The sequence below is a fragment of the Mobula birostris genome, chromosome 5 (assembly GCF_030028105.1).
Source record: "Mobula birostris isolate sMobBir1 chromosome 5, sMobBir1.hap1, whole genome shotgun sequence".
In the NCBI taxonomy this organism is placed as follows: domain Eukaryota; kingdom Metazoa; phylum Chordata; class Chondrichthyes; order Myliobatiformes; family Myliobatidae; genus Mobula; species Mobula birostris.
In genome coordinates, this window is record NC_092374.1 from 63,599,886 (window position 1) to 63,624,485 (window position 24,600).

At 42.1% G+C, this 24,600-nt stretch overlaps 1 protein-coding gene across 1 annotated transcript in view; it reads right to left on the reverse strand.

Annotated features, from left to right (window-relative positions):
- The window catches only part of LOC140197259 (protein shortage in chiasmata 1 ortholog), a 147,216-nt gene that overhangs the window by 21,502 nt on the left and 101,114 nt on the right, over positions 1-24,600 (reverse strand). Inside the window, exons 22-23 of the mRNA XM_072257180.1 lie at positions 13,117-13,248; positions 11,863-12,012 (exon numbers count right to left, since the gene is read on the reverse strand). Coding sequence (XP_072113281.1) covers positions 11,863-12,012; positions 13,117-13,248 — 282 coding nt within the window. The remainder of the gene's footprint in view (positions 1-11,862; positions 12,013-13,116; positions 13,249-24,600) is intronic.

The window sequence follows — 24,600 nt, forward strand, 5'->3', positions numbered from 1 at the left end:
TGCTCGGTGTCGAATAGGTGGTCGGAGGCTCAGAGTTTTTCAGACGGACTCGGAGTCAGGCTGTGGTCGAATGTTTCCGGGATGCTGCACCGGCAAGTTGGCGGCGCTGGAGGTTTACTGTCTGCATGAGATGATGGGACTTTTGAGAGACTTTGAGACTTTTACTGTGCCATGGTCTGTTCTTATCAAATTACGGTATTGCTTTGCACTGTTGTAACCATATGTTATAATTATGTGGATTTTATTAGTTTTTAAGTCAATTTCTCATGTGTTTTTCATGCTATCATTCTGGAAAAACATTTTATCATTTCTTAATGCATGCATTACTAAATGACAATAAAAAGGGACTGCGTGTCCTCATAATCATATATATTAATATATTGTCTCATTGTCATTGTTACTGGGTGCAAAGCAGTCCTGAATGCTCTTCTCACAGCACTGTGGGAATACCATCAGAAGTACTGAAGCAGTTTAAGTAGAGCTTTCCTAAAGGCAACCAAACAGATATTCCATAAACTTAACAATAATTTCTAGTCAATAATGTCTGCCTCTTCACTGTTGATGTTGAAGGATTTAGCGATAGTAATGTCATTGTATGTCATAGGACCATAAGTTGAAATTCAAGTTTAATTATCATTCAACCATACATGAATACAGCCAAATAAAACAGCGTTCCTCTGGGGCCAAAGGGCATACAGTACCACACAGCACAAGGCACACAAAGCACATTCAAGACAGCAAACAAACATAACAGTCATGAAAAAAAATATAGCCCAGGTCCCTGAGTGCCATGTTCTGTAAATTGATGGTGCATTTCCTGCCATTCTGCAGACAAATGCACACACACAATCCAGCTTGCCAATCCACTGATCAAACACTGGAGGGCAGCATTGATGGGTGAAGCCAACTCCCAACTGAGCATGAATTTCGTGCTTCACCACCTCCAGTGTCTCCGCTCCTGGACTGCAGCAGCAGGCAAGCCCACGGCTTGAGACCTAGTACTTGCTACAACCAAGGACACATAGTTCCACTGCCACTGCTACGCCAACAAGCAAGGGGAAAAGGCCTGCAACATCTGACGTTATCAATGACATTGGAGCAGAATTAGGCCATTTGGCCCATCGAATCCGCTCCATCAGTTGATCACTGCTGATCCATTTCCCTCTCAACTCCATTCTCCAACCTTCTCCCCGTAACCTTTCATGTTGTGACTTATCAAGAATCTATCAAACTCCGCCTTAAATACACTCAATAATGTGGCTTCCACAGCTACCTGTGGCAATGAATTCTCCACATTCTCCAACCTTTAGCTAAAGAAATTCTTTCTCATGTCCATTCAAAATGTACGCCCCTCTATTCTAAGGTTCAGCCCTCTGGTCCTAGACCGCCCCTCTATAGGAAACATCCTCTCCACATCCACTCTGTCTAGGCCTTTCAACATTTGATGTTACAATGAGATTCCCCCCCCACCCTCTTATTCTTCTAAATTCCAGCGAGTATAGGCCAAGAGCCATCAAACACTTTTCATATGACAACCCTTTCAATCCCGGAATCATTTTTGTGTACCTCCTTTGAACCCTCTCCAATGTCATAAATATCCTATCTATTACCTTAAACAGCTGTGATGTTTCTCATGCTGGACTGTCGAGTCATCAGCTAGGTCCATGCGTCTTCAGACGTTTCATCCCCTAACCCGGAACATCCTCGGGATGGTGGGACAGCAGAGGGTGATCAGTCTTCTACCTCCAACGGTCAGACACCCAGCTACTGTCGTCCCTTCGCAGCCAAAGCCAACTGGACGCTCTCTCTGCTGCTTGGGCCATGGTGTTAATGGCTCTGTTCCTGGTTCTCCCTTGTATCCCTAAAGCTGCCATCATTTTCCAGCATGACATGACGGGAAATCGTCTTGCCCTCACTTCAACAGGGAAGTTGCATGTCTGCCAGCCTTGCCATCTGCAGTCCACCACCAGGTCTTCGTACCTCGCAAGCTTCCTCTCATGAGCCTCTTGCATTGGGTCTCCCATGGTACTGTTGGTTCTATCACCACGAGCTTTGCACTCTCTGACAATAGTAGAACGTCTGGTCGAAGTGTGGTCTCTACTATTGGTGAGAACACCAGCTTCTTTTCAAGATCGACCTTCATCTCCCAGTCCTTTGCCATGCTCAGGATACCATCTCTACGCTTGTTTGTTGCTGCAGCATGTTCCCCTGTCCTGATGAAGTTGATGAAGTTTGGTTAGCTGTCCTTTTTGCGGTCTTTTTTCCTTTCTGTCTCCAAAGTGTGGGCAAGTGCTCTCAAAACCTGGTAGTGTCTCCATTTGTACCGTCCCTGGGAAAGGGCAACCTGGCATGAAGAAAGAATATGCTCTAGGTTGGCTGGTTTCTGGCGCAGATGGCACATTGGGTCTGTTATCCTCCCAGTTCTGCAGGTTTGTTAGAGTTGCTAATACATCGTACACAGCCCTCAGTAAGAACTGGAGTTGGCAAGATGTATATTTCCATATGTCATCCCATGTCAACACTCTCTGTTCTGTTTCCCACTTTGTGCAGGCCCCTTGACTTCCCATCTCCACTGCTCGCACATATCTAGCCTCCTCCTCTTTCTTCCTTATCTCCTGCTGGACCAGTGCCGTCTGTCCTTAGGGTTGGCCTCCCTCCACCTTGATTGTTGACTCACATCCTAGGCCTTGTCTGCCCTTACACACTATTCTGACAATGTCTCTGTGGCGAAGTCGGGACTCTGCTTCTTCTACCGCCTCTGCCGCCTTCCATTTGCTCCCTGTCTGTATCTTGACTCCTGCTTCATAGACCTTGTCGTCCTTGGAGTCTTTGAGGGTCATGATGAGGTGTGCTTTCCCTGCCTTAAATTCCTCTACAACTGAGCAGAGGGGCAACCAGAGCTTGGCTGACTTGCTGTATAGCCCTGTTGAAGAGAAGCACTGTGGTACTCCTAACCACCTTCTCAGATACCGATTTATCTTCCTCTCCATGCCCTCCATCATTGACAGGGTGATGTCATGCAGCATCATTGGCCACATTAGTCTGGGTAGGAGCCATGCCTTAAACTTTCCTGGTAAACCTGATTCGTCGATCTTTACCAGCCTTTCTGTTGTTTGTTGCTCCAGGCGTCTGCTGTTGTTGACATCCTTCAGGCTGTCATCATACCATTTCCCTAGGCAGTTGAAGGAGTTTCCTATGATAGACGCGATTTCTTCATCCTGGATCTTCAAGGTGAACTTCTGGGTAAGTTGGCCTTTCTTTATCACCAAACACCTTGATTTGGCAGGTTTAAATTTCATTTGCGCCCATGTGGCTGTCTCGTCCAATGCCTGGAGTTCGCATCTGGCCTGGATATGTGTTGTAGTTGTAATTGTAAGGTCATCCATAAATCCTCTGCTTGGCGGCTGTCTGATATTAGTGCTTATCTTTGGCCCTCTGATCTCTCTTTTCCCTGCCCCTATAAGTAGATTCATGGCCATGACGAAGAGGACTGCTGATATAGTGCAGCCAGGCGCAATACCCTTCTCTATTTGCTGCCATGATGTTACGTAGTCCTGTACGCTGAACCTTAGGTGAATCCCCTCGAAATAGCTTGCCAGGATCATGGTGACCTTCTCCGGGATATGGTAGTGTTTTAGTGCTGTCTCGATGAGCTTGTGTGGCACTGTGCCACAGGCATTAGCTAAATCCAACCACACAACCGTCAGGTTCCCTTTGCTTGCCTTGGCCTCCTTTAACAGCCGGGATATAACACTTGTGTGTTCCACGCATCCTGGGAATCCAGGAATCCCTCCCTTTTGCACTGCCATATCTATATATTGGTTTTCTACCATGTATGATGTCATCCATCTTGCTAGAACAGCAAAGAAGATTTTTCCTTTGACATTGAGGAGGGAAATGGTTCTGAACTGCTTAATCTCAGTTGAGTTTTCCTCTTTTGGCACAAAGCATCCTTCAGCGACTTGCCAGCAAGGTGGTATCTGACCCTTCCTCCAGATGACTCTCATCAGCCTCCACATCCTCTTGAGAAGCTTTCAGCACTTCCTGTAGACTTTATATGTGATCCCATTGGGCCGGGTGCTGAACCTGCCCTCGCCTTCTTACTTCCTTCAGTGTTGGCTCTTTCTCGCCTAGAGGTTTCTGCAGCTGTTGCACTGGCTCAGACCTGCTGTTTTCCCCCAGTGGCAGGTCTTGTCTTTCATCTGAGTGTGTTTCCTGCAGGTATGCCTCCACTTCCTCTCTTGGTTTCCCCAGTTTGCCTGATCTTTCCCCTTCTAACACACTTGCAGAAAAACGATAAGGGTTCCTGATGAAAGCAGCCCTTTTCCTATTCTTCTCACGCTTGTTCTTCCTTATCCTTTCCGCATTCTGAATTTCTTTAAGCCTCCTTCTCAGGTCTTGTCTCAACTGCCTCAGTCCTTCTCTCTCTTCTACAATGCTTCTTCTGTACTTGTTGGAGAGTGTTCTAATTTCCCGTCTTATGCTGGTTATCTCCCTCCCTCGTCTGCTAGGCTGGTAAACTCTCTTCTCCTTTATCTTCCCCACCACACCAAATCGGTCTTTGTGATGGAGTACATCAATCTGCACATATTCTCAAGCTTCTTCTCCACAGGACCTATGAGTATCGTCTCAAGAAGCCTGTCCATGTCCTCATTGAATTTCTCCCACTAACCACTGTTCATTGGGGGCCAGTTTATTCTCTCCTTCCTCTCCTCTGAAAGCCTCACACAGGTTTCCCCCAGCCCATCAGTTGATCCCCTCCTGTGTTCCTGGGTTGAAGCAGCAGGTTAAAGGTCCTCAGTACTATGGGGTTGTTCCTGACTGTGGTCCTTCACTGTCTCACCAGCCACTGCTGTGCATTCCTCCTGCCTCTCACCAGTCCTACACTTGGATTTCGCTTGGTGGATCCTGAGTCCCCTGAGATTCTTATAGAGTTTGTCACAGTGGCATCTTGGCTGTGTCAGGGTTGTTCCAGTCAAAGTCCGCTGTACAAGCTGTGTCATTTCCATTTGGTTCGTCCTGCTGGGTCTTTCATCCTCCCTCCCTCTCGGAAGACCCTGAGGGTATCCTTTTGTTTCTTTCTGTACTCATAGCTAGTTGGAGGTGCCTTTTTCCAAGGGTGTCATGTCAGGTTGTTGGCCCTTCATGCCTCGGTTCCAGTCTTTCCTGGATGTCATCTGTCTCTCCAGATGTCACCAGTCTATTCCCACTTGTCATTCAGTCTTTCCTGAATGTCACTGGTACACCAGATGAAGCATTAAACAGCTGTGATGTTTCTGCTGCTGGACCGTCGAGTCATCAGCCAGGTCCATCCGGCTTCAGACGTTTCATCCCCTAACTCGGAACATCCTTGGGATGGTGGGACAGCAGAAGGTGATCAGTCTTCTACCCCCGACGGTCAGACATCCAGCTACTGTCGTCCCTTCACAGCCAAAGCCAACTGGACGCTCTCTCTGCTGCTTGGGCCAATAAGGGGACAAAACTGCTCACAATACTCCAAGTGAGGCCTTGCCAGTGCCTTATAAAGCCTCACCATTATATCCTTGTTTATATTCTAGTTCTCTTGAAGTGAATGCTAATATTTCACTTGCCTTTCTCACCACTGATTCAACCTGCAAGTTAACCTTTAATGGAATCCTGCATGAGGACTCTCAAGTCCCTCTGCACCTCAGATGTTTGAATTTTCTCCCTGTTTAGAAAATAGCTCATGCTTTTACTCCTTCTACCAAAGTGCATGACCATACACTTCCTGACACTGTATTCCATCGGCCACTTGTCCTATTCTCCTAATCTGTCCAAGTCCTTCTGCATCCTCCCTGCTTCCTCAACACTACCACCCCCTGCACCTATCTTCGTACAATCTGCAAACTTGGCCACAAATCTATCAATTCCGTTATCTAAATCATTGACGTACAATGTAAACAGAGGAGGTCAGCGTAAAAGTAAACAGTAAGCTGCAGAGCATTGTAAACTTAGTCAGCTCCATCATGAGCACTAGCCTCTGGAGTGTCCAGGAATCTTTGAGGAGTGATGCCTCAAAAAGGTGGCTTCCAACATTAAGGATCCTCATCACTCAGGTCATGCCCTGTTCTCACTACCACCATCAGGAAGGAGGTACAGAAGCCTGAAGGCACACACTCAACAATTCAGGAACAGCTTCTTACTCCCTGCCATCCAATTTCTGAATGGACATTGAACTTATGAACACTACCTCACTCCTTTTTTTATTTCTATTTTTGCACTACTTATTTAACTATTATATATATTTACTGTAATTCAGTTTTTTTCTCAATTATATGCATTTCATTGTGCTGCTGCTGCAAATTCAACAAATTTTACAACGTATGTAGGTGATATTAAACCTGATTCTGAAATGTCACTGCCACATAATGCGACAAAACTGAATATTGTTCAACCCATACCACATAAGTGTACAAACCGTTTCACTATCTTATAAAATTGCCGGAAATGAAGCACTGGAATCATAATATTGAAGTTCGCCTGAGTACAACGCTCCTTTGGTCGACATCTTCTGGATAGATCATAAAACCACATATTTCACTTCTTTTATGTTTGTTTTTCATCTTGGATGTGAATCTGGAACTGATGGAGCCTACAAGTTGCTCTTTGGAGATCGTCTGGGTGTTCCAGTGCTCGGCAGTCTCCGAGAGGATTCTGGGAGGCAGAGTCAGCGTGCGCGAACCTCATGGTGGGCAGACTGCGGGCTGATGTTTGACTCCATTTCGCCAATTAAAGTTTCCATTGTTTGCCGATTAAAGCAACGAGGGAGATTGAAACATCAAGGTGAAGGTGGAAGCTTGGAGATCATTTGGGTGCTTCAGTGTCTGAGAGGATTTCGGGAGACAGAACAGTGTGCATGAACTTCATGGGAGAAGGCTGTGGCTGTGCCACTATCGACTCCACTTCACTGATTAAAGCTTCCATTGTTCATTGGTTAAAACAATGAGGGAAACTGAAGCAGCAAGGCAAGTGCGGAAGGTGAGCGTCAGCTGCCTGTCTTTGAGGGAAAGGTCTGCTGTTGGACTTAGAGAATGTTCCCCAGATTCCTGCATTTTGAATGTGGACTCAGACAATAGATTTTTGTTCAGTCTTATAGTTTTTTTATATTCTGTGTTTTTCGTCTGATCTTTCTTTTTTTTGTGGGGGGAGGGAGGTTTGGGGGTCGATGTGCCTATTCCATTTTGCTCATTTTTTTGTGTGTGAGAAGGGATTTGGGGGTCAATCTGACTGTTCCGTTTTTGTTCGTTTTTTGTGTGGGCAGGGGGAATTTGGGGGTTGATGATCATGCTGCCTTTCTTTTCTTTCTTGGTTTCGTGGCTACCCAGAGAAGAAGGTTTTCAAGTTGTATGCTTTGATAATAAATGAACCTTTGAACATGAACACTTTTGACTTTAGGATGTAACCAAGTCAGCCTGAGATGGTACAGCTTAGGACATGACCCTTGCAAATTCTCACATCAAACAACCAATCCCCTTTCGCAGAGTAATACCTTAAATGGATTTGAGATTTCATTTGACATATTAATCTAGTTCAGAAAGATATTAATATATATTTAGAGAGATTTTGTGGTGTCTGTTGGAAGACCTTCTGAAGGCTTTCAGACTATCATGCAAAAAAAGCCTATTATAGTCCAAAATTCATTCAGGTTTCAAGCAAGCCTTAACAGACTGCAAAGAGCCTTGCAGTCTTAATACTACTGAATTATGTGTTTTCCAGAAATGGTTTATAATTCTGCATCAACAATGTCATCATCAGAGACTGAAACATTTCTATGCAGGCACATCACTATTTAACTTGCCTTGTGATAAACCAATTTTCAAAATCATGGTCATCTTGAATGACGATGGAACTCAAATTTACCTCTGAACCATTCCACTGCATTGGAGCTACAAATTGCTCATTTAACATCGATTTTTGGCTTGTTTAACATAACGTCCTCCATCTGGAGAGTGGTAAGATCACAGCCTTTATCTTCAGTCCTGAATATCAATCTTGTACTCTTATGTGCAATTCTAAAACCATGTTGATCACAAACTTCACTTGGAGAGAAGAGGAAACCTGACAGGAGGATATTTTGCCCCACAATCTTTACTTCCTACTAAATCCCCATACTGAACTAGTAACCTCTTATCAGATATCATAAAATTTACTTATTACATTTCTGTAATATTATTCATTTCTGCCTTTATCTCATTTTATCCAATGGTGAAATCCATGTCACCTATGGGAAATGCTTCCATTTTCACCTGACCAACAGTTCATCTTCATAAGTCTTAGCTCCTCACAAGTCACCTAGATGATTAACATCTGGTTATTAAACTCATTCTATCACATTTCCAAAGCTGTGAAAAGTCTGCATATTTGCACAGCCTCAACGTCTTCCCTATTTCCTATTTGTTTCCTTCAAAATTATTTTATTTGCTTCCAAATGTGTTTTTTCTTTAAACTGGTTAAATTAGTAAGAAAAAACAAATTCCCTCTTTAACATACTTTCTACTTATTTTAGTTCCTTGGTGATAAACCATAAGCTTAGATCATTTCTAATTGTTATGACAGATGACAGTAGCTAGATTGATCATAATTCATTCAGTGTTGTTTGGAAACAAGATTAATTGAAAATCACAATATTGCAGTACTATGTCTGTGTCTGTATAATGTGTTCCAATACATTTTTCATATCCCCCATCACATACTATCCTAAATTTGGCCCCGTGCAATGAGACAGGTAAAATTAATTATCTTGTAGATAGGGATCCTCTTGGAAAGAGTGATCACAATATGATTGAATTATTCAAACAAGTGAAGGATTCAATAATTAGATCAAAAACCAATGCATTATCCCTAAACAAAGGAGACTACAATAGGATGAGGGAGGAGCTAGCTAGAGTAGACTGGGAACACATGTTGGAACAGTGGTAGACTTTAAAAGAGATTTTTTGTAGTGCTCAACATAAGTACTGTACATTCCAGTTAAGAGCAAGGACAGTAAGGATGGGGACAGCCAGCCTTGGGTAACTACTGAAATACTTCATACAAAGTTGCCAAGAGTAGTGGGAAACTACTCAAGAGTAGGGAAAAATTGAAAAAGCAATGGAGAACCACTTAAGCAAGCAATAAGCAAAGGGAAGATAGAGTATGAAATTAAAAACAGACAGTAAAAGTTTTTATAATTATATAGAGTGAAAAAGGGTGGCTGAAATAGGTCCATTTTAAGATGAGAAGGAGAACTAATATTGGGTAATGTGGAAATGGCCGATGCCTTGAATGACTATTTTGTATCGGTCTTCACGTCTAACATGCCAAAGAGAGATGCTATAGATGCAATAAGAGGTGAGGACTTTGATACAATCAATACAATTGCTGTAACTAAAGAGGTGGTGAAGAGCAAATTAGTGGTCTAAAGGCAGAAATGTCCCCTGGTTCTAATGGGACACCTTCCAGAGTACTGAAAAAAAAAGGTGGAAGTTTTAGAGGTGCGTTTGTGATAATTTACTAAAATTCTCTATACTCTGGACAAGTTTCAGTTGATTGGAGGGCAGGGAATGTCACACCACTGTTTAAAAAAAAGCATGTAGGCAAAAAGCAGATAACTGTAGGCTAGTTAACTTAATGCCTGTTGTGGGAAAAATTCTTGAACCTATCAGTAAGACAGAAATAATGAGACATCCAGATAGAAGTGGCTCCATTAGGCAGACACAGCAGGGACTCATGAACAGTAGATCCTGTTTAACAACCTTACTGATGATACAATGAACTGTTACATACCTCATGGGTATCTTGTGACTGCCTTATGACCATGATGTAATTGAGTATCTGATGAGCATGAAGCAATGGTCATGTGATGGTGGGTGATGTAATTTTCCCACCAGTGTGAGGTCATGTGATGACATGTTCACCACTGGTATAAAAGGGAGACGCCTGGTGTGACACAGTTAGTTTTTCCAGTTGAGTTTTAAGTTTAATTTGTTATTTAATTTGTCAGATACTCCATTATGCTGCGTATTCGTCTTATGACGCAGTTTTGTTTTAAAGTGGAGTTCTACTTTCTATTGTAAGTAGTATTGGAGAGTGAAGACCTTACCAAAGTACAGGAATTCGCCAAGTCGAGTAAAGCTGATATCGTTTGGCAGTTTTGGAGAGGATCAACCTTTATTGAATCTTCATTCAAGAAATAGTGACCTGCATTTTGAGATATCCTCTGCTAAAACAGGAAGGATTGCGCAGTGTCTATTCTCCAGAGGAAAAGGTCAATTCCTTTAAACCGTCTTATTTCTGTCGTTGTGAATCCTGCGGACAAGGCAGGTTCTGGCTGGGATCAGCAGTAATGTCATGTCTTCAAGGAATTCTTTACTTCAGGAAAGTCTCTCCTAATTGACTGTATAAATCTCTTGAACTTTCGAATTTACCATTCTAAGAACTGTGTTCGAATTTACTACTTTAAGAACTGTTTTTGCATTTACCCTTTTAAGAACTGTCCCAGAGTTGCCATATAGCAGTTAACTTCTGGTTAAGTTAGTTGTTTAAATACATTTCGCTATTTTTGAGCAGATTTTAATAAATGTTTGTTTTTATAAAACCTGACTCAATTCTATATTCATTGTTGCCGGTCACGTGACAGAGCGTAGTGAATAAAGGGAACAGTGAATAAAGGCAATGTTGTATACCTGGATTTCCAGAAAGCGTTTGAAAAGGTACTGCATAAAAGACTTATCCATAAGATGAGGAAGCATGGAGTTGGAGTATTAGCATGGATAGAGGATTGGTTAACTGATAGAAGATGGAGAATTGGTATAAATGGGATTTTCCACTGAATCAGAATCAGTATTGCAGAGCGTGGTGTCCTTGATATAAATTAACAATTTGGAAGAAAGAACTGAATATAGTATATCTAAGTTTGCTGATGACACCCTTTTGAAAAGCAAATTGTGCAGAGGATGTACTGAGTCTGCAGAGAGATATAGACAAGTTAAATGAGTGGGCAAGGGTCTGACATGGAGTACAATGCTGGTAAATATGTGGTCATCCACTTTGGAAGGAAAAACAGAAGATCAAATTAGTATTTAAATGGTGAAAAATTGCAGTATGTTGTGCAGAAGGACTTGGAAATGCTTGTGTATGATTTGCATAATGATGATTTGCAGCTGCAACAGGTTATCAAGAAGAGAAACGGAATGTTGGCCTTCATTGCTAGAGGGAGGTTATGCTGCAACTGTACAGAGCACTGGTGAGGCCGCACCTGGATGCAGCTCTGGCCTGTTTTCTTGAGGAAAGATATACTGGCTTTGGAGGCTGTGCAGAAGAGGTTCACCAGGTTGATTCCAGAGATTAGGCGTTTAGCATATGAGAAAAGATTGAGTCATCTGGGACTATACTTGCTGGAATTTAGAGAATAAGAGGGGATCTTATAGGAACATATAAAATTATGTAAGGGATAGATAAGATAGAAGCAAGGAAGTCGTTTCTACTGATAGGTAGGACTAGTACTAAGGGTCAAAACCTCAAGGTTCGAGGAAAAGATTTAGGGCAGCAATGAGGGGAGATTGCTTTTCCCAAAGAGCAGTGAATCTATGGAATTCTCTGCTCAGGGAAGCAGTAGAGGCTTGCTCTCTAAATATACTTAAAGCACAGTTAGACAGATTTTTACATAGTACAAAAATTAAGGGTTATGGGGGAAATTGGAGCTGAGTTCATGTCCAAATCAGCCACGGATTTATTGATGGCGGAGAATGTTCAATGGGCAGATAGCTACTCCTGTTCCCATTTCTTATATTATGTTCATTGTATTTGTAACTTTTTAAGAAACACTTAGCTTTATTAACTCAAACTAAATAAATACCTGACCTTCAGAACTTTTTCTGGCACCTCGGGAAGAACATCCTGCAGTTCATTTAAAGATGCTGATAACAGCCATAACATTGATGGAGCTCTTCTCAACATTAATTGTGCCACAAGTGAATTTAAACTAGGGAAATTAAGCAGCTGCTTCTCATCCTAAAATAAGATGCATATTTAGGAATACAAAATTAACTAAGCAATAAAGAAAATTTCACAAAACACCATTTGTAAGATTCACAAACAAGAGAAAATCTGCAGATGCTGGAAATCCAAGCAACACACACAAAATGCTGGAGGAACTTTCAGGCCAGGTAGCATCTATGGAAAAGAGTACAGCTGATGTTTTGGGCTGAGACCCTTCATCAGGACTGGAGAAAAAAAGATGAGAAATCAGAGTAAGAAGGTGGGGAGAATGGAGGAAGAACCACAAGGTGAGAGGTGAAACTGGGGGGGGGGGGGGCAGAGCTGGAAAGTTGATTTGCTAAAGAGATACAGGGCTAGAGAAGGGGGAATCTGACAGGAGAGGACAGAAGGCCATGTAAGAAAGAAAAGTAGGAGGAACAACAGAGGGAAGTGATAAGTAAGGAGATAAGGTGAGAGAGTGAAATGAGAATAGGGAATGGTGAAGGAGTGGGGGGAGGCATTACCAGAAGTTTGAGAAATCGATGTTCATGCCATCAGGTTGGAGGCTCCTCAGGTAGAATACAAGGTGTTGCTCCTCCAACCTGAGTGTGGCCTCAGCGCTGCAGTTACAAGAGGCCATGGACTGATATGTCAGAATGGGAATAGGAAGTGGAATTAAAATGGGTGGCCACTAGGAGATCCAGCTTTTTCTGGCAGACGGAGCGCAGATGCTCAGCAAAGCAGTTTCCAAATCTGCGTTGGGTCATGAATAAGATTAATCTTATTTATGTAGCAGGACCATAACATATAGAATAAAATTAACAGCTATATCCAGGAAAATAAATCTTTCATTTAACTCCTTAATTAAGATAGATATTTCACTATGATAAAGTCAGAGATAATGTTCCCATTTTAAAAGTTATTTCCCACCTTTTCCCAATGGGATAGCATGCCTTGATCATACCAATTGTGAAGAATAACCCATCACTGATGATTTATTTTAATTCATTCAGTGGACAAGGATATTGCAGGCAGGATGTAATTTACTATCAACTATTAGTTACCATTTAGTAAGGGTAGTTTACTTTCAGCCACAGTAGCAGGGAATATGCATTAATTGTAACAGAAAGCACAGACCTCAGATGGAACAGTGGAAAGCCATGATCTGTCAAGCCATATGAATGGATCTTGGTTGCTTGAAACCAATGTGAAATCTGCTATTTGGCAAACCAACTGGGTTGTCTCTGTAACTCCTGGTGAAATTACAACCTAAGAAAATGGAAAAAAGGAAATTACTAACATTATAACCTGCTTAGTAAACTGTTCCTCACATTTATCACCAAAAATGGCTTTGCGACACTACTATTGATCAAGCTTGTTGAGTCCTGAAATTCACAGTTTTGTGACCAGGTCTGTAGTAGATACTGAAAGAACTTATAAAATTATCACCTTTACCTGCAAAAGATACATCTGTCCATCATATCATTGGTAGGAATGATTACCATACAGTCTTTATGGATACAAGATACCCTATTATCTGATATTACTTTCAAGATTAAAGAGTATAGAAATAGCACATAAGTAGGCATCCATGAGTTGCATCTGAGGCTTCTGTAACAGCAGAATTGCATTTCACTATGATCTGCAATCTCATACCCTGGTACCTTTCTCATTCTACCACTATATTAAACCAGGAAACCATCAATGGTCCAGTACATGTGTAGAACAGTTAGAAATGTAAGGGGAAATAAGAGGCAGATCTAAAAGTGAGGTGTTCACCTGGTGAAGCTACAACGCAGGGCTCAATAGGTGCTAATCAAAAGAAGCAGCAACATCCAATGTCCAGCATATATCACAGTTCTTCCCTTCTGTTATATCCAGTTATGAATGGTAACCAAAGTACTGTAAACTTCTCAATCTCAATAGTGAAGACATCTCAATCTCAATAGTGAAGGAGTTTAGCACACGAGTGGAAAAGACAAACCTGACGTATCTACAATCATAAGGCCATAAGATATAGGAGCAGAAGTAGGCCATTCAGCCCATTGAGTCATCTCCATCATTCAATGGTAGACTGACCCAATTCTTCCAGTCATCCCCACTTCCTTGCCTTCTCCCCATACCCTTTGATGCCCTGGCTAATCAGAAACCTATCTATCTTTCCCTTAAATACACCCAATGACTTGGTCTCCACAGCTGCTCGTGGCAACTGAGGGATTTATCTCAACCTCCTCCTGAGCTCCCCACCATTATAGAAGATCTGGACCACTCAAGAAAACCAAGTGTTTGCAGTACAGAAGGGTGCCTGTGTGATATCTTTGTCCTACAAAATTCAGTTTGGATTCTATTTCCTGCCAGCAACAAAAAAGAGTTGGTGATTCCCTCAGTCAAAGAATTTATTGTACAGTATTTCACCAAGGTTTAAGGTTTATAGATTCATTAATTCATAGAATTATACAGAAACAGGCTCTTCAGTCCATGCCAATCAAGGTGCCTACTTCAGCTAATCCCATATCCCTCTAAACACTTCCTATCCATGTAACGGTCTAAGTTCCATTGCGTGGGGCCTATCAGTGGCAGCAACTGAGCTCAACGGAGGAGTGCTTCTTGCAGGTCAGAGTCAGTGATTTACAATGGGAGCTTCACGGGCATTAGTCCATTGTGCGGGGCCTATCAGCAGCTGCAACTGAGCTCGATGAACTAAATAAAAGTACAGAAGGGATAAGTAGAGTGGCCATTGTCGGGAGTAGACCAGTGGTGAGAGTAGAAGCGACAGGCTTTTGCTCATTCAGGCTTCGGCGAGAGCGGGCTTCGGCAAGGTAAGTGGGTAAGTGGACTTCATTTTAGGTTTTTCTTTGCATTTTATTTTTGAGGAATAGTGATCATGTCGGCAAGGTTAGCTTTTTGCTCTGGGTGTGGGATATGTGGGAATCCTGGGAATCTTCCAGTCTCCCAGATGGCCACATCTGCGCCAGGTGCACTGAGATACAGCTCATGAGAGACTGTGTTAGGGATGTGGAGCTGCGGCTCAATGACCTACAACTTATTAGGGAGAGTAAACAGGAGACAGAGGGGAGCTACAGGGAGTTGGTTACCTCGAGGTTGCAGAAGTTAGATAAGTGGATGACGGTCAGGCAAGCGAGGGAAAGAGCTCAGATAGTAGAGAGCACACCTATGGTCATCCTCCTCAGTAATCATTATCTCGTTTTGGATGTGGTCGAGGGGGATGACCTGACAGAGGATGATCACAGAGATCGAGTCTCTGGCACTGAGCCTGGTTCCATGGTGCAGAAGGGAAAGAGGATGATGAGGAATGCGCTAGTCATAGGGGATTCATATTGAAGGGAACAGACAGGAGGCTCTGTCAGCCTGATAGAGATACCTGCATGGTATGTTGCCTCCCAGGTGCCAGGGTACGGGATGTCTTGGATTGGGTGCAGAGTGTTCTGAAGGGAGAGGGTCAACAGCCAGAAGTCTTAGTACACGTTGGTACCAATGACATAGGTAGAAAAAGGGAGGAGGTCCTGAAGAGAGAATTCAGGGAGTTAGGTAGGAAGCTGAAAGGCAGGACTTCTAGGGTAGTAATCTCAGGATTGCTGCCTGTGCCATGTGCTAGCGAGTACAAGAATAGCATGATGAGGCATATTAATGTGTGGCTGAGAGACTGGTGTAGAGGGCAGGGATTCAGATTCCTGGATCACTGGGGCCTCTTCTGGGGGAGGTATGACCTGTATGAAAAGGATGGGTTACACCTGAACACAAAGGGGTCCAATATCCTAGCAGGCACATTTACTAGAGCTGTTAGAGAGGGTTTAAACTAATTTGGCAGGGGGATGGGAACCGGAGTGATAGGGCTGAGGAAGGTGAAAACAGAAATAAATCAAAGGTAGTTGCAACAGAAATTATAGAAAGAACAGGCAGGAGATGAGGCTTAATCAAAGCCAGTGGCATGAGTTACAGGGTAATAGAGGCGTGCTGCAGTTAAAATAGAAAGCAACAAATACTGGACTGAGAGTGCTGTATTTGAATGCATGCAGCATAAGGAATAAAATGGACAATCTTAAAATTCAGCTGCAGATTGGCAAATATGACGTTGTGGCCATCTCTGAAACTTGGCTAAAGGATGGCTGCCACTGGGAACTGAACGTCCAAGGATATAAGGTACTGTATATCGGAAAGATAAGTTAGTAGGCAGAGGGGGTGGTGTGGCTCTGTGTATAAGAATTAATATTAAATCATTAAAAAGAGATGATATAGGATTGGAAGGCGAAGAGTCTCTGTCGGTTGAGTTAAGAAATGGCAAGAGTAAAAGAACCCTAATAGCAGTTGTATACAGGCCTCCAAACAGCAGCCGGGATGTGGATTACAAATTACAGCAGGAGATAGAAAAGGCATGTCAGAAAGGCAATGTCATGATAATCATTGGGAATTTTAACATGAAAGTGGATTGGGAAAACCAAGAGAGAGAAGTTGTAGAATGTCTAAGGGATGGCTTTTGAGAACAGCTTATTGTTGAGCCCAATAGGGGATTGGCTATGCTTGATTGGGTGTTGTGCAATGATCCGGAGGTGATAAGAGAGCTTAAGGTTAAGGAACCCTTAGGGAACAGTGATCACAATATGATCGAGTTCACTTTAAAATTTGAGAGGGAAAAAATAAAATCCAATGTGTTGGTATTTCAGTGGAGTAAAGGAAGTGGTTGAAGTTGACTGGAAAGGGACATTTGCAGGAAAGACAGCAGAGCAGCAATGGCTGGAGTTTCTGCGGAAAATGAGGGAAGTGCAAGACAGATATATTCCAAATAAGAAGAAATTTTCAAAGGGCACTACCGTGGCTGACAAATGAAGTCAGAGCCAAAGTAAAAGCAAAAGAGAGGGCATACAAGGAAGCCAGAGCTAGTGGGAAGATAGAGGATTGGGGAGCTTTTAAAAACTTGCAAAAGGAAACTAAGTAGGTCATTTGGAAGGAAAAGGTGAATTATGAGAGGAGGCTGGCAACTAATATCAAAGTAGATACAAAACGCTTTTTTAGGTATATAAAAGGTAAAAGAGAGTCCAGGGTAGATATAGGACCAACACAAAATGATGCTGGAGATATTGTAATGAGAGATGCAGAGATGGCAGAGGAATGGAATGTGTATTTTGCATCAGTCTTCACAGTAGAAGATGTCTGCAGTACATTGGACATTCAAGAGTGTCAGGGAAGTGAAGTTTGTGCAGTGAAAATTACAACTGAGAAGGTGCTCAGAATGCTTAATGGTCTGAGGGTGGATAAATCTCCTGGACCTAATGGAATGCACCCTCGGGATCTGAAGGAAATAGCTAGAGGGATTGCGGAGGCATTAACAATGATCTTTCAAGAATCGATAGATTCTGGCATTGTACCGGATGACTGGAAAATTGGAAACGTTACTCCGCTATTTAAGAAGGGCGAGAGGCCACAGAAGGGAAACTATGTCAATGATTTGGACTACAGTATTAGTGGATTTGTGGCTAAATTTGCTGATGATACAAAGATAAGTGGAGGAGTGGGTAGTGTTGAGGAAACAGAGAGCCTGCAGAGAGACTTAGGTAGTTCAGGGGAATGGGCAAAGAAGTGGCAAATGAAATACAATGTCAGAAAGTGTATGGTCATGCACTTTGGTGGAAGAAATAAACGGGCAGACTATTATTTAGATGGGGAGAGAATTCAAAATGCAGAGATGTAAAGGGACTTGGGAGTCCTTGTGCAAGATACCCTAAAGGTTAACCTCCAGGTTGAGTCGGTTGTGAAGAAGGCAAATGCAATGTTGGCATTCACTTCTAGAAGTATAGAATATAAGAGCACGGATGTGATGTTGAGGCTCTATAAGGCACTCGTGAGACCACACTTGGAGTACTGTGTGCAGTTTTGGCCTCCTTATTTTAGAAAGGATATACTGACATTGGAGAGGATTCAGAGAAGATTCATGAGAATGATTCCAGGAATGAAAAGGGTTACCATTTGAGGAACGTCTGGCAGCTCTTGGGCTGTATTCCCTGGAGTTCAGGAGAATGAGTGGGGATCTCATTCCAAATGTTAAAAGGCCTGAACAGATTAGATATGGCAAAGTTACTTCCCATGGTAGGGGATCCTAGGACAAGAGGGCACGACTTCAGGATTGAAGGACGTCCTTTTAGAACTGAGATGCGGAGAAATTACTTTAGTTAGAAGGTGGTATATCTGTGGAATTTGTTGAATGGCCTACTTCTGCTCCTATATCTTATGGTCTTATCATTTCTTTGGCCCCTTTCTCAAATGATCAATATATTGTTGTAACCTTTGCAAATTTTCTTCACTGTCCACTATACCACCAATTTAGGCATCATCTACAAACTAATCAAGGCACCTACATTCTCATCCAATCATTGATATACATGACTACCTTCTGTCCACACAAGCCAGGAAGTGGTAGTAGATAAGGAAGTGGAAGGGTGGGCTTGTAAGCATGTAGATGACACAAAGGTTGGTGGAAGGTTCATGGACATTGAAGGATGCAGAGCTGGGCTGAGAAGTGGCAGATGGAGTCCAACATGTTAAAGTGTGAAATGATGCACCTTGGAAGGTCAAATTAGAAGCCAAAATACAGGATTAATGGAAAGATTCTTAGCAGCGTGGAGGAACAGAGAGATCTTGGAGTCCATGTCCATAGATACCTCAAAGTTCCAATGTAAGTTGATAGGTGGTTAAGAAGGCGTATGGCGTGTTGGCTTTCATTAGCTGGGAGTCGAGTTCACGAGCCGAGAAGTAATGTTGCAGTTCCATCAAACCCTAGTTAAACCACACTTGGAATATCCTGTTCACTTCTGGTTGTCTCATTATACATTAACCCTTTCATTCCTGGGACTGTTGTTGTAAACATCCTCTGGACCCTCTCCAGTGCTAACACATCCTTTTTGATACATGGCCCAAAACTGCGCACGATACTCTACATATGTAGTCTGACCAATGCCTGTCTGCTTTGTAAAACAAGATAGACAAAGAAGACCTGAAAGTGAAAATGGGACTGTGAAATAATAGATAATTATTAATATCCTAAATAAGCAGGGAGGCTGACTCACAAATGGGCAAGTCCAATGGGAAGAGCAGAAAGAGATGAGGGGGAAAACATGAGGGGGCTGGTAGACTTAACTACATTTACTTTCATGCAAGGAGCCTCACAGTAAAATGGATGAGCTGAGAGTGTGGATTAAACAAGGTATTATGATATAGTTGTGATTACAGAACTATGGTTCAATGTTCCAGAGTGAAGATGTTTCAGGCAAAGGGTGGTGCCAAGGAGGCAGGAATGTTACCCTAATCAAGGACAGCATTACAGCAGTAATCAGGAAAGATAGCCAGGAGTGTGACCAATTGAGGCTATATGGATAATATGAAAGGACTGATCAAGAAAGTACTCTGCTCAATATATCACAAGCACACCCCTCCCCTCCATTGTAAGTCTCTGCAGGAGGCAGTGTCAAAGATCCCAACCATATGGACCAAGCCATCTTTTTGCAATTACTATTGAACAAGAGTTATTTCCACCGTGCACTATAAAATGGACTTTTTTGCTCTAATTATATTCTTCCTTGTAAAAATTGTGTATAATTCATGTATAATTTGTGTTTTCTTGTGAATGCTGCATATCTGCTGCTATGTGCCTATGATGCTGCAAGTAAGTCTTTCCTTGCACCCGTGAATACATGTACTGTGCACGTGACAATAAACTCAACTTTGTTGCTATTCTACAACAGCCCTCCAAACAGCAGAAATTAGAAGATCAGAAATGTAAGCAGATTGCAGAAGAGTGTGAAAACAATAGAGTTGGAATAGTGGGGAATCTTTGGAAAGTGCCTTATTGCAAAGGGCTTAGTTGGAGTGAAATTTGTAAAATTCATCCAAGAATATGTTTTGGTGCATAACATAGAGAGACCTACTAGGGAGGACTGTACTAAACCCCAACTTACAGAACAAAGGATGGGCAAGCGATAGAAGTGTCTGTCCAGGAAGACGTAGGGAACAATGACAATAGCTTGATAAGCGTCAAGGTAGTCATGGAAAAAGATAAGGTTGGTCCTTCAGATGGTGCCCTAAACTTGGGGAAGGCAGCTTTCATTAATGTAAGACAGAATGTGTCAGAGGTAGATTAGGACCAGCTGCAAGAGAGGAAAAAAACATCCAGTAAATGGGAGGCATTTAAAAGTAGAATAGTAAGAGTTCATAATCTACCCTGTAAGGGTATGAAACAAAGATGGTATGTTTGAATTTGAGAGGGTTGAGAGCTTCAAGTTCCTAGGGGTGAACATCATCACCTATCCTGGTCCAACTACGTAGATGCTACGGCCAAGAAAGCTTTCCAATGCCTCTACTTCCTTGGGAGGCAAAAGAAATCTAGAATGGCCTTCCACCCTTGCCAATTTTTAATCAATGCACCATAGAAAGCATCCTACCTGTATGCATAATGGCTTTCTTTTGGCAACTGCTACGCACATGACTGCAAGAAACAGCAGAGCATTGTGGACACAGCCTAGCCACATCACAGAAACCAGCCTCCCCTTCAGGGAATCTGTCTACACTTCCCCATTGCTTCGTTAAAACAGGCAGCATAATCAAAGACCCTACCCAGACTAGATACTTTCGTTTCACCCTCTCCCATAAAGCAGGAGATACAAAAGCCTGAAAGGATATACATCAGGCTCAAACACAGGATTTCGCCTGCTATAGTATCATCGAATGGTTCCCTAGTGTAAGATGGACTCTTGACCTCACAATCTACTTTGATATGGCTTTGTATTATTACCTACCTGCATTACATTTGCAACTGTTACACTTAATTCTGTATTCATTATTGTTTCACCTTGTGCTACCTCAAAGCCCCAGAGCAAAGAATTGATCCGTATGAATATGCAAGATATGCCTTTCACTGTACTTCAGTACATGTGATGATAATTAACCAATTTCAATACCTTAGAAGCAGAAAAGGTAACTAAAAATAGAGTCAGTCTCTTGGGCACAAAAAAAAAGTAATCTATGAATGAAGTCACAGAATATGAATAAGGTCCTGAATTAGTGCATTGGTATTCACCAGAGAAAAGGATGGGGAGAGTTAGGGGTACATTGATAATTACACATGTATCAGGTAGGAGGCAATGTTAGAAATATTGGCACATATTAGGGCAGCTGATTCCCCAAGGCCTGATAGGATCCAATCTAAGTTGTTAAGGGAAACAAGGGTGAAAATTACTAGGGCAATCCTTGATCGCCTTGGATGAGGTACCAGAAACTGGAAGATAACTAAAGTTACCCTCAATTAAAAAGAGCAGTAGGGATAAACCTGAAAACTACAGGCTAGGGAGCCTAACAAACAATGATAGGGAAAATTCGGACAAGATTCTGAGAGGCAGGCCTTATTTTGAACTTGGAAAGGCAGGGACTGAATAGGAAGAGTCAGTTTTGTGCAAGGGAGAGCATGCATCATTAAACTGAATGACATTTTTTGAGGAGGTAACAAAGAAAATTGATGAAGACAGCATTGTAGATATGGTTTACAAGGACTTAGGAAAGGCTTTTGACAAGACCCTGCATGGCAGGCTGAACTAGAAGTTAACGATCAAAATCTCCAGGACTGGCACTGTGATAGGAGGCAGAAAGTTAATAGTGGTGGCTGAGTTTTGACTGGAAGCCTATAACATGGTGCACTTTAGGGATCTTTGTTGTTTGCAATCTCTAAATTACTTGGTTGAGAATGTAGGTGGTCTGATTGCTAAAGTTACAGACATAATGAAAGTTGGTGGAGTCGTAGATAGAGAAGCAGTTGTCTAAGGATACAATGGGACATAGATCAGCTGGAAAGTTAGATGAAACAGTGGCAGATCAAGTTTAATCCACACAGTGTCAGGTAATTGTCTTCAGGAAATTAAATTCTGGCAGAAGCTTACAAACACTGATGCTCAGAGGGACTTTGTGGTGCAAGTCCATAGCTCCCTGAAGGTGGTGATAATGAAAAGGGCAGTGAAGAACACATTTGGTATAATTCTCTTCGTAAGCTGAGGAAGCGAGTACAAGAGTTGGGACATCATGTTGCAGCAATAAAAAAAAACGTTGGTTAGACCGCACTTGGAAAATTGTGTACAGATCCGGTTGTCACACAACAGAAAGGACATGGTAGCAATAGAGAGAATGCAGAAGTGAGTCACTGGAATGTTGCCAAAGGAGCATGTAATTATAATAAGAGATTGTATCATATGAGTTTATTGTCACTGGAACGTAGGAGTTGGAAGTTGGGGGTGGGGGGTGTGACCTTGAGAGGTTTATGAAATCCTGAGGGGCATAAATTGATTAGATAGTCAGAATCCTTTTCCCTAGAATATCTAGCAAAATAGGACAGGTGAGAGGGGAATTATATATATATATATATATTTTTTTAAAAAAAGGGGATCTGAGGTGGAAGCTCTTTGCATAGAGGGTGTTGGTTACCTGGAAAGACCTACCAGAGAAGGTGGTGGAGGCAGACTAAATTATAAAGTTGAAAAGGCATTTGGAAGCAGCTGTACATAGATAAGAAACGCATAAAGGGAAATGGGTCTAATGTGGGGAGATGGGATTCAGGTAGGTAGACATTACGATAATCATAGATAATTGTGCCAAAGGGGCTGTCTTGATGCTGCATCATTTTATGATCCTACATAATAGTAAGTTAACATCTGGTGTTTTTGAAGGAATTTCTCACTCTGGGGCTCTTTTGCACGGTAACATGTTCTGTCTTAAAGACAAACACATTCTGCTGATGCTGGAAATCCAAAGCAACACATACAAAATGCTGGAGGAACTCAGCACATCAAGCAGCATCTATGGAAATGTATAAACAAAGTTCAAAGTAAATTTATTATCAAAGCACATGTATATGCTCTCCTGGGTATGAGGATAAACTACATCCGGCTGTGGAGCATTTGCTCTGGGTAATGAGGTTACCATTAACCACAGCTACCTCCAGGTTACCCTCAGGCAAGGTGTAGCACCTGTTAGCCTCCCTACTTGGGTTACAGTGAAGCCACGGAATGCAGGTGGTGGATGAATCAGAAGGCAAGTTGTGAGTAACACAATCGATGGTTCCTGTTTCTCAGACACTGAGCATATGATCCTTTTAATAGGACAATGTTCAGGGTCACCTGTCTTGTAAAGACACTGCATCGCAAGCAAGCAAGGGGAAGCTACTTCTTGTATTTTATCCCTAGTACAACCATGGTTAATACATACACAAATGTAAAAGACAACAGCGTAAATGGCAGCCCACTTCCAAATAGTACGGACACCTCGCTCGGTACGGGATGTCATGTAAACAGACGGGTGAGCTTGGATCGTCATACCACTACTGTCTGCAAGAACAAGAGACTGCGAATTGCCACTTGGAATGTTAGAACCCTGCACTAAACTGGTAAGCTAGAAAATGAAAAATTAGAAATGAAGAGGCTAGAAGTCAGCATCCTAGGCCTAAGTGAAATAAGATAGAAAGGCACTGGAGTATTCCAATCAGGCGACAACAAGATGATATACTCTGGTGGAGATAAACATGAAAAGGGTGTTGCAATCATCTTAGACAAAGAAACGTCCAAAAGCCTGCTAGGATGCTGGCATATCTCAGACAGAATGATGCTAATCAAACTAAAAGGACAACAAAACAACATCTCTATCATCCAAGTATATGCACCCACAATGGCAAGCTCAGAGGAAGAAACTGATGCCTTCTACCACTCCCTAGAAGAATGCAAATCACAAGAAGCCATCATAGTCATGGGCCACTTCAATGCAAAAGTTGGTGAGGGAAGAGAAGACCATATTGTTGGAGACCAGGGATTGGGAGAAAGAAATGAAAGAGGAGAAAAGCTTATATCATGGTGTAAAACAAACAATCAGATAATCACCAGCACTTGGTTTAAACAACATCCAAGAAGGAAATGGACATGGAGAAGCCCAGATGGGAATAACAAAAATCAAATTGACTACATAATAATCAATAACAGATTCAAAAACTCGATAACTCAATCTAAAAGCTACCCTGGAGCAGGCTACGGAAGCGACCACATACCAGTCATTTGCAAAATCAAAATAAAGATGAGAAAATTAAAGAAACCAAAAAGATCACAACCACTGGGTTATCAACAACTACAAAACAATGAAAAGAAAATGCAGAGAAGCTAAAGACAAATGGCTAAATGAGAAATGCTCAGAGATAGAAATGCTGCAAACCCATAACCCTGGAACAAAGTTGATGCACAATAAGATTAAAGCACTAACGGGGAGATTACTTTGCTCAGCAAGTGGATACATCAAGGCAAAAGATGGCAGCTTAATTATGAACAAAGAGGAAATCCTAAACAGATGGACAGAATATATAAAAGAACTTTTTGAAGACCAGACAGGAGAAAAACCGAACATAAAGAAGAATCTTGAAGGACCTAGCATTCTAAAATCAGAAATTCGAGCAGCCATAAATAAAACAAAACATAACAGAGCAACTGGGCCAGACAACATCGCTGTTGAAATGATACTGGCCTTAGAAGATTTTGGAATAGAGAAAATAACAGAACTAGCAAATTAAATCTATGATCATGGGGACACACC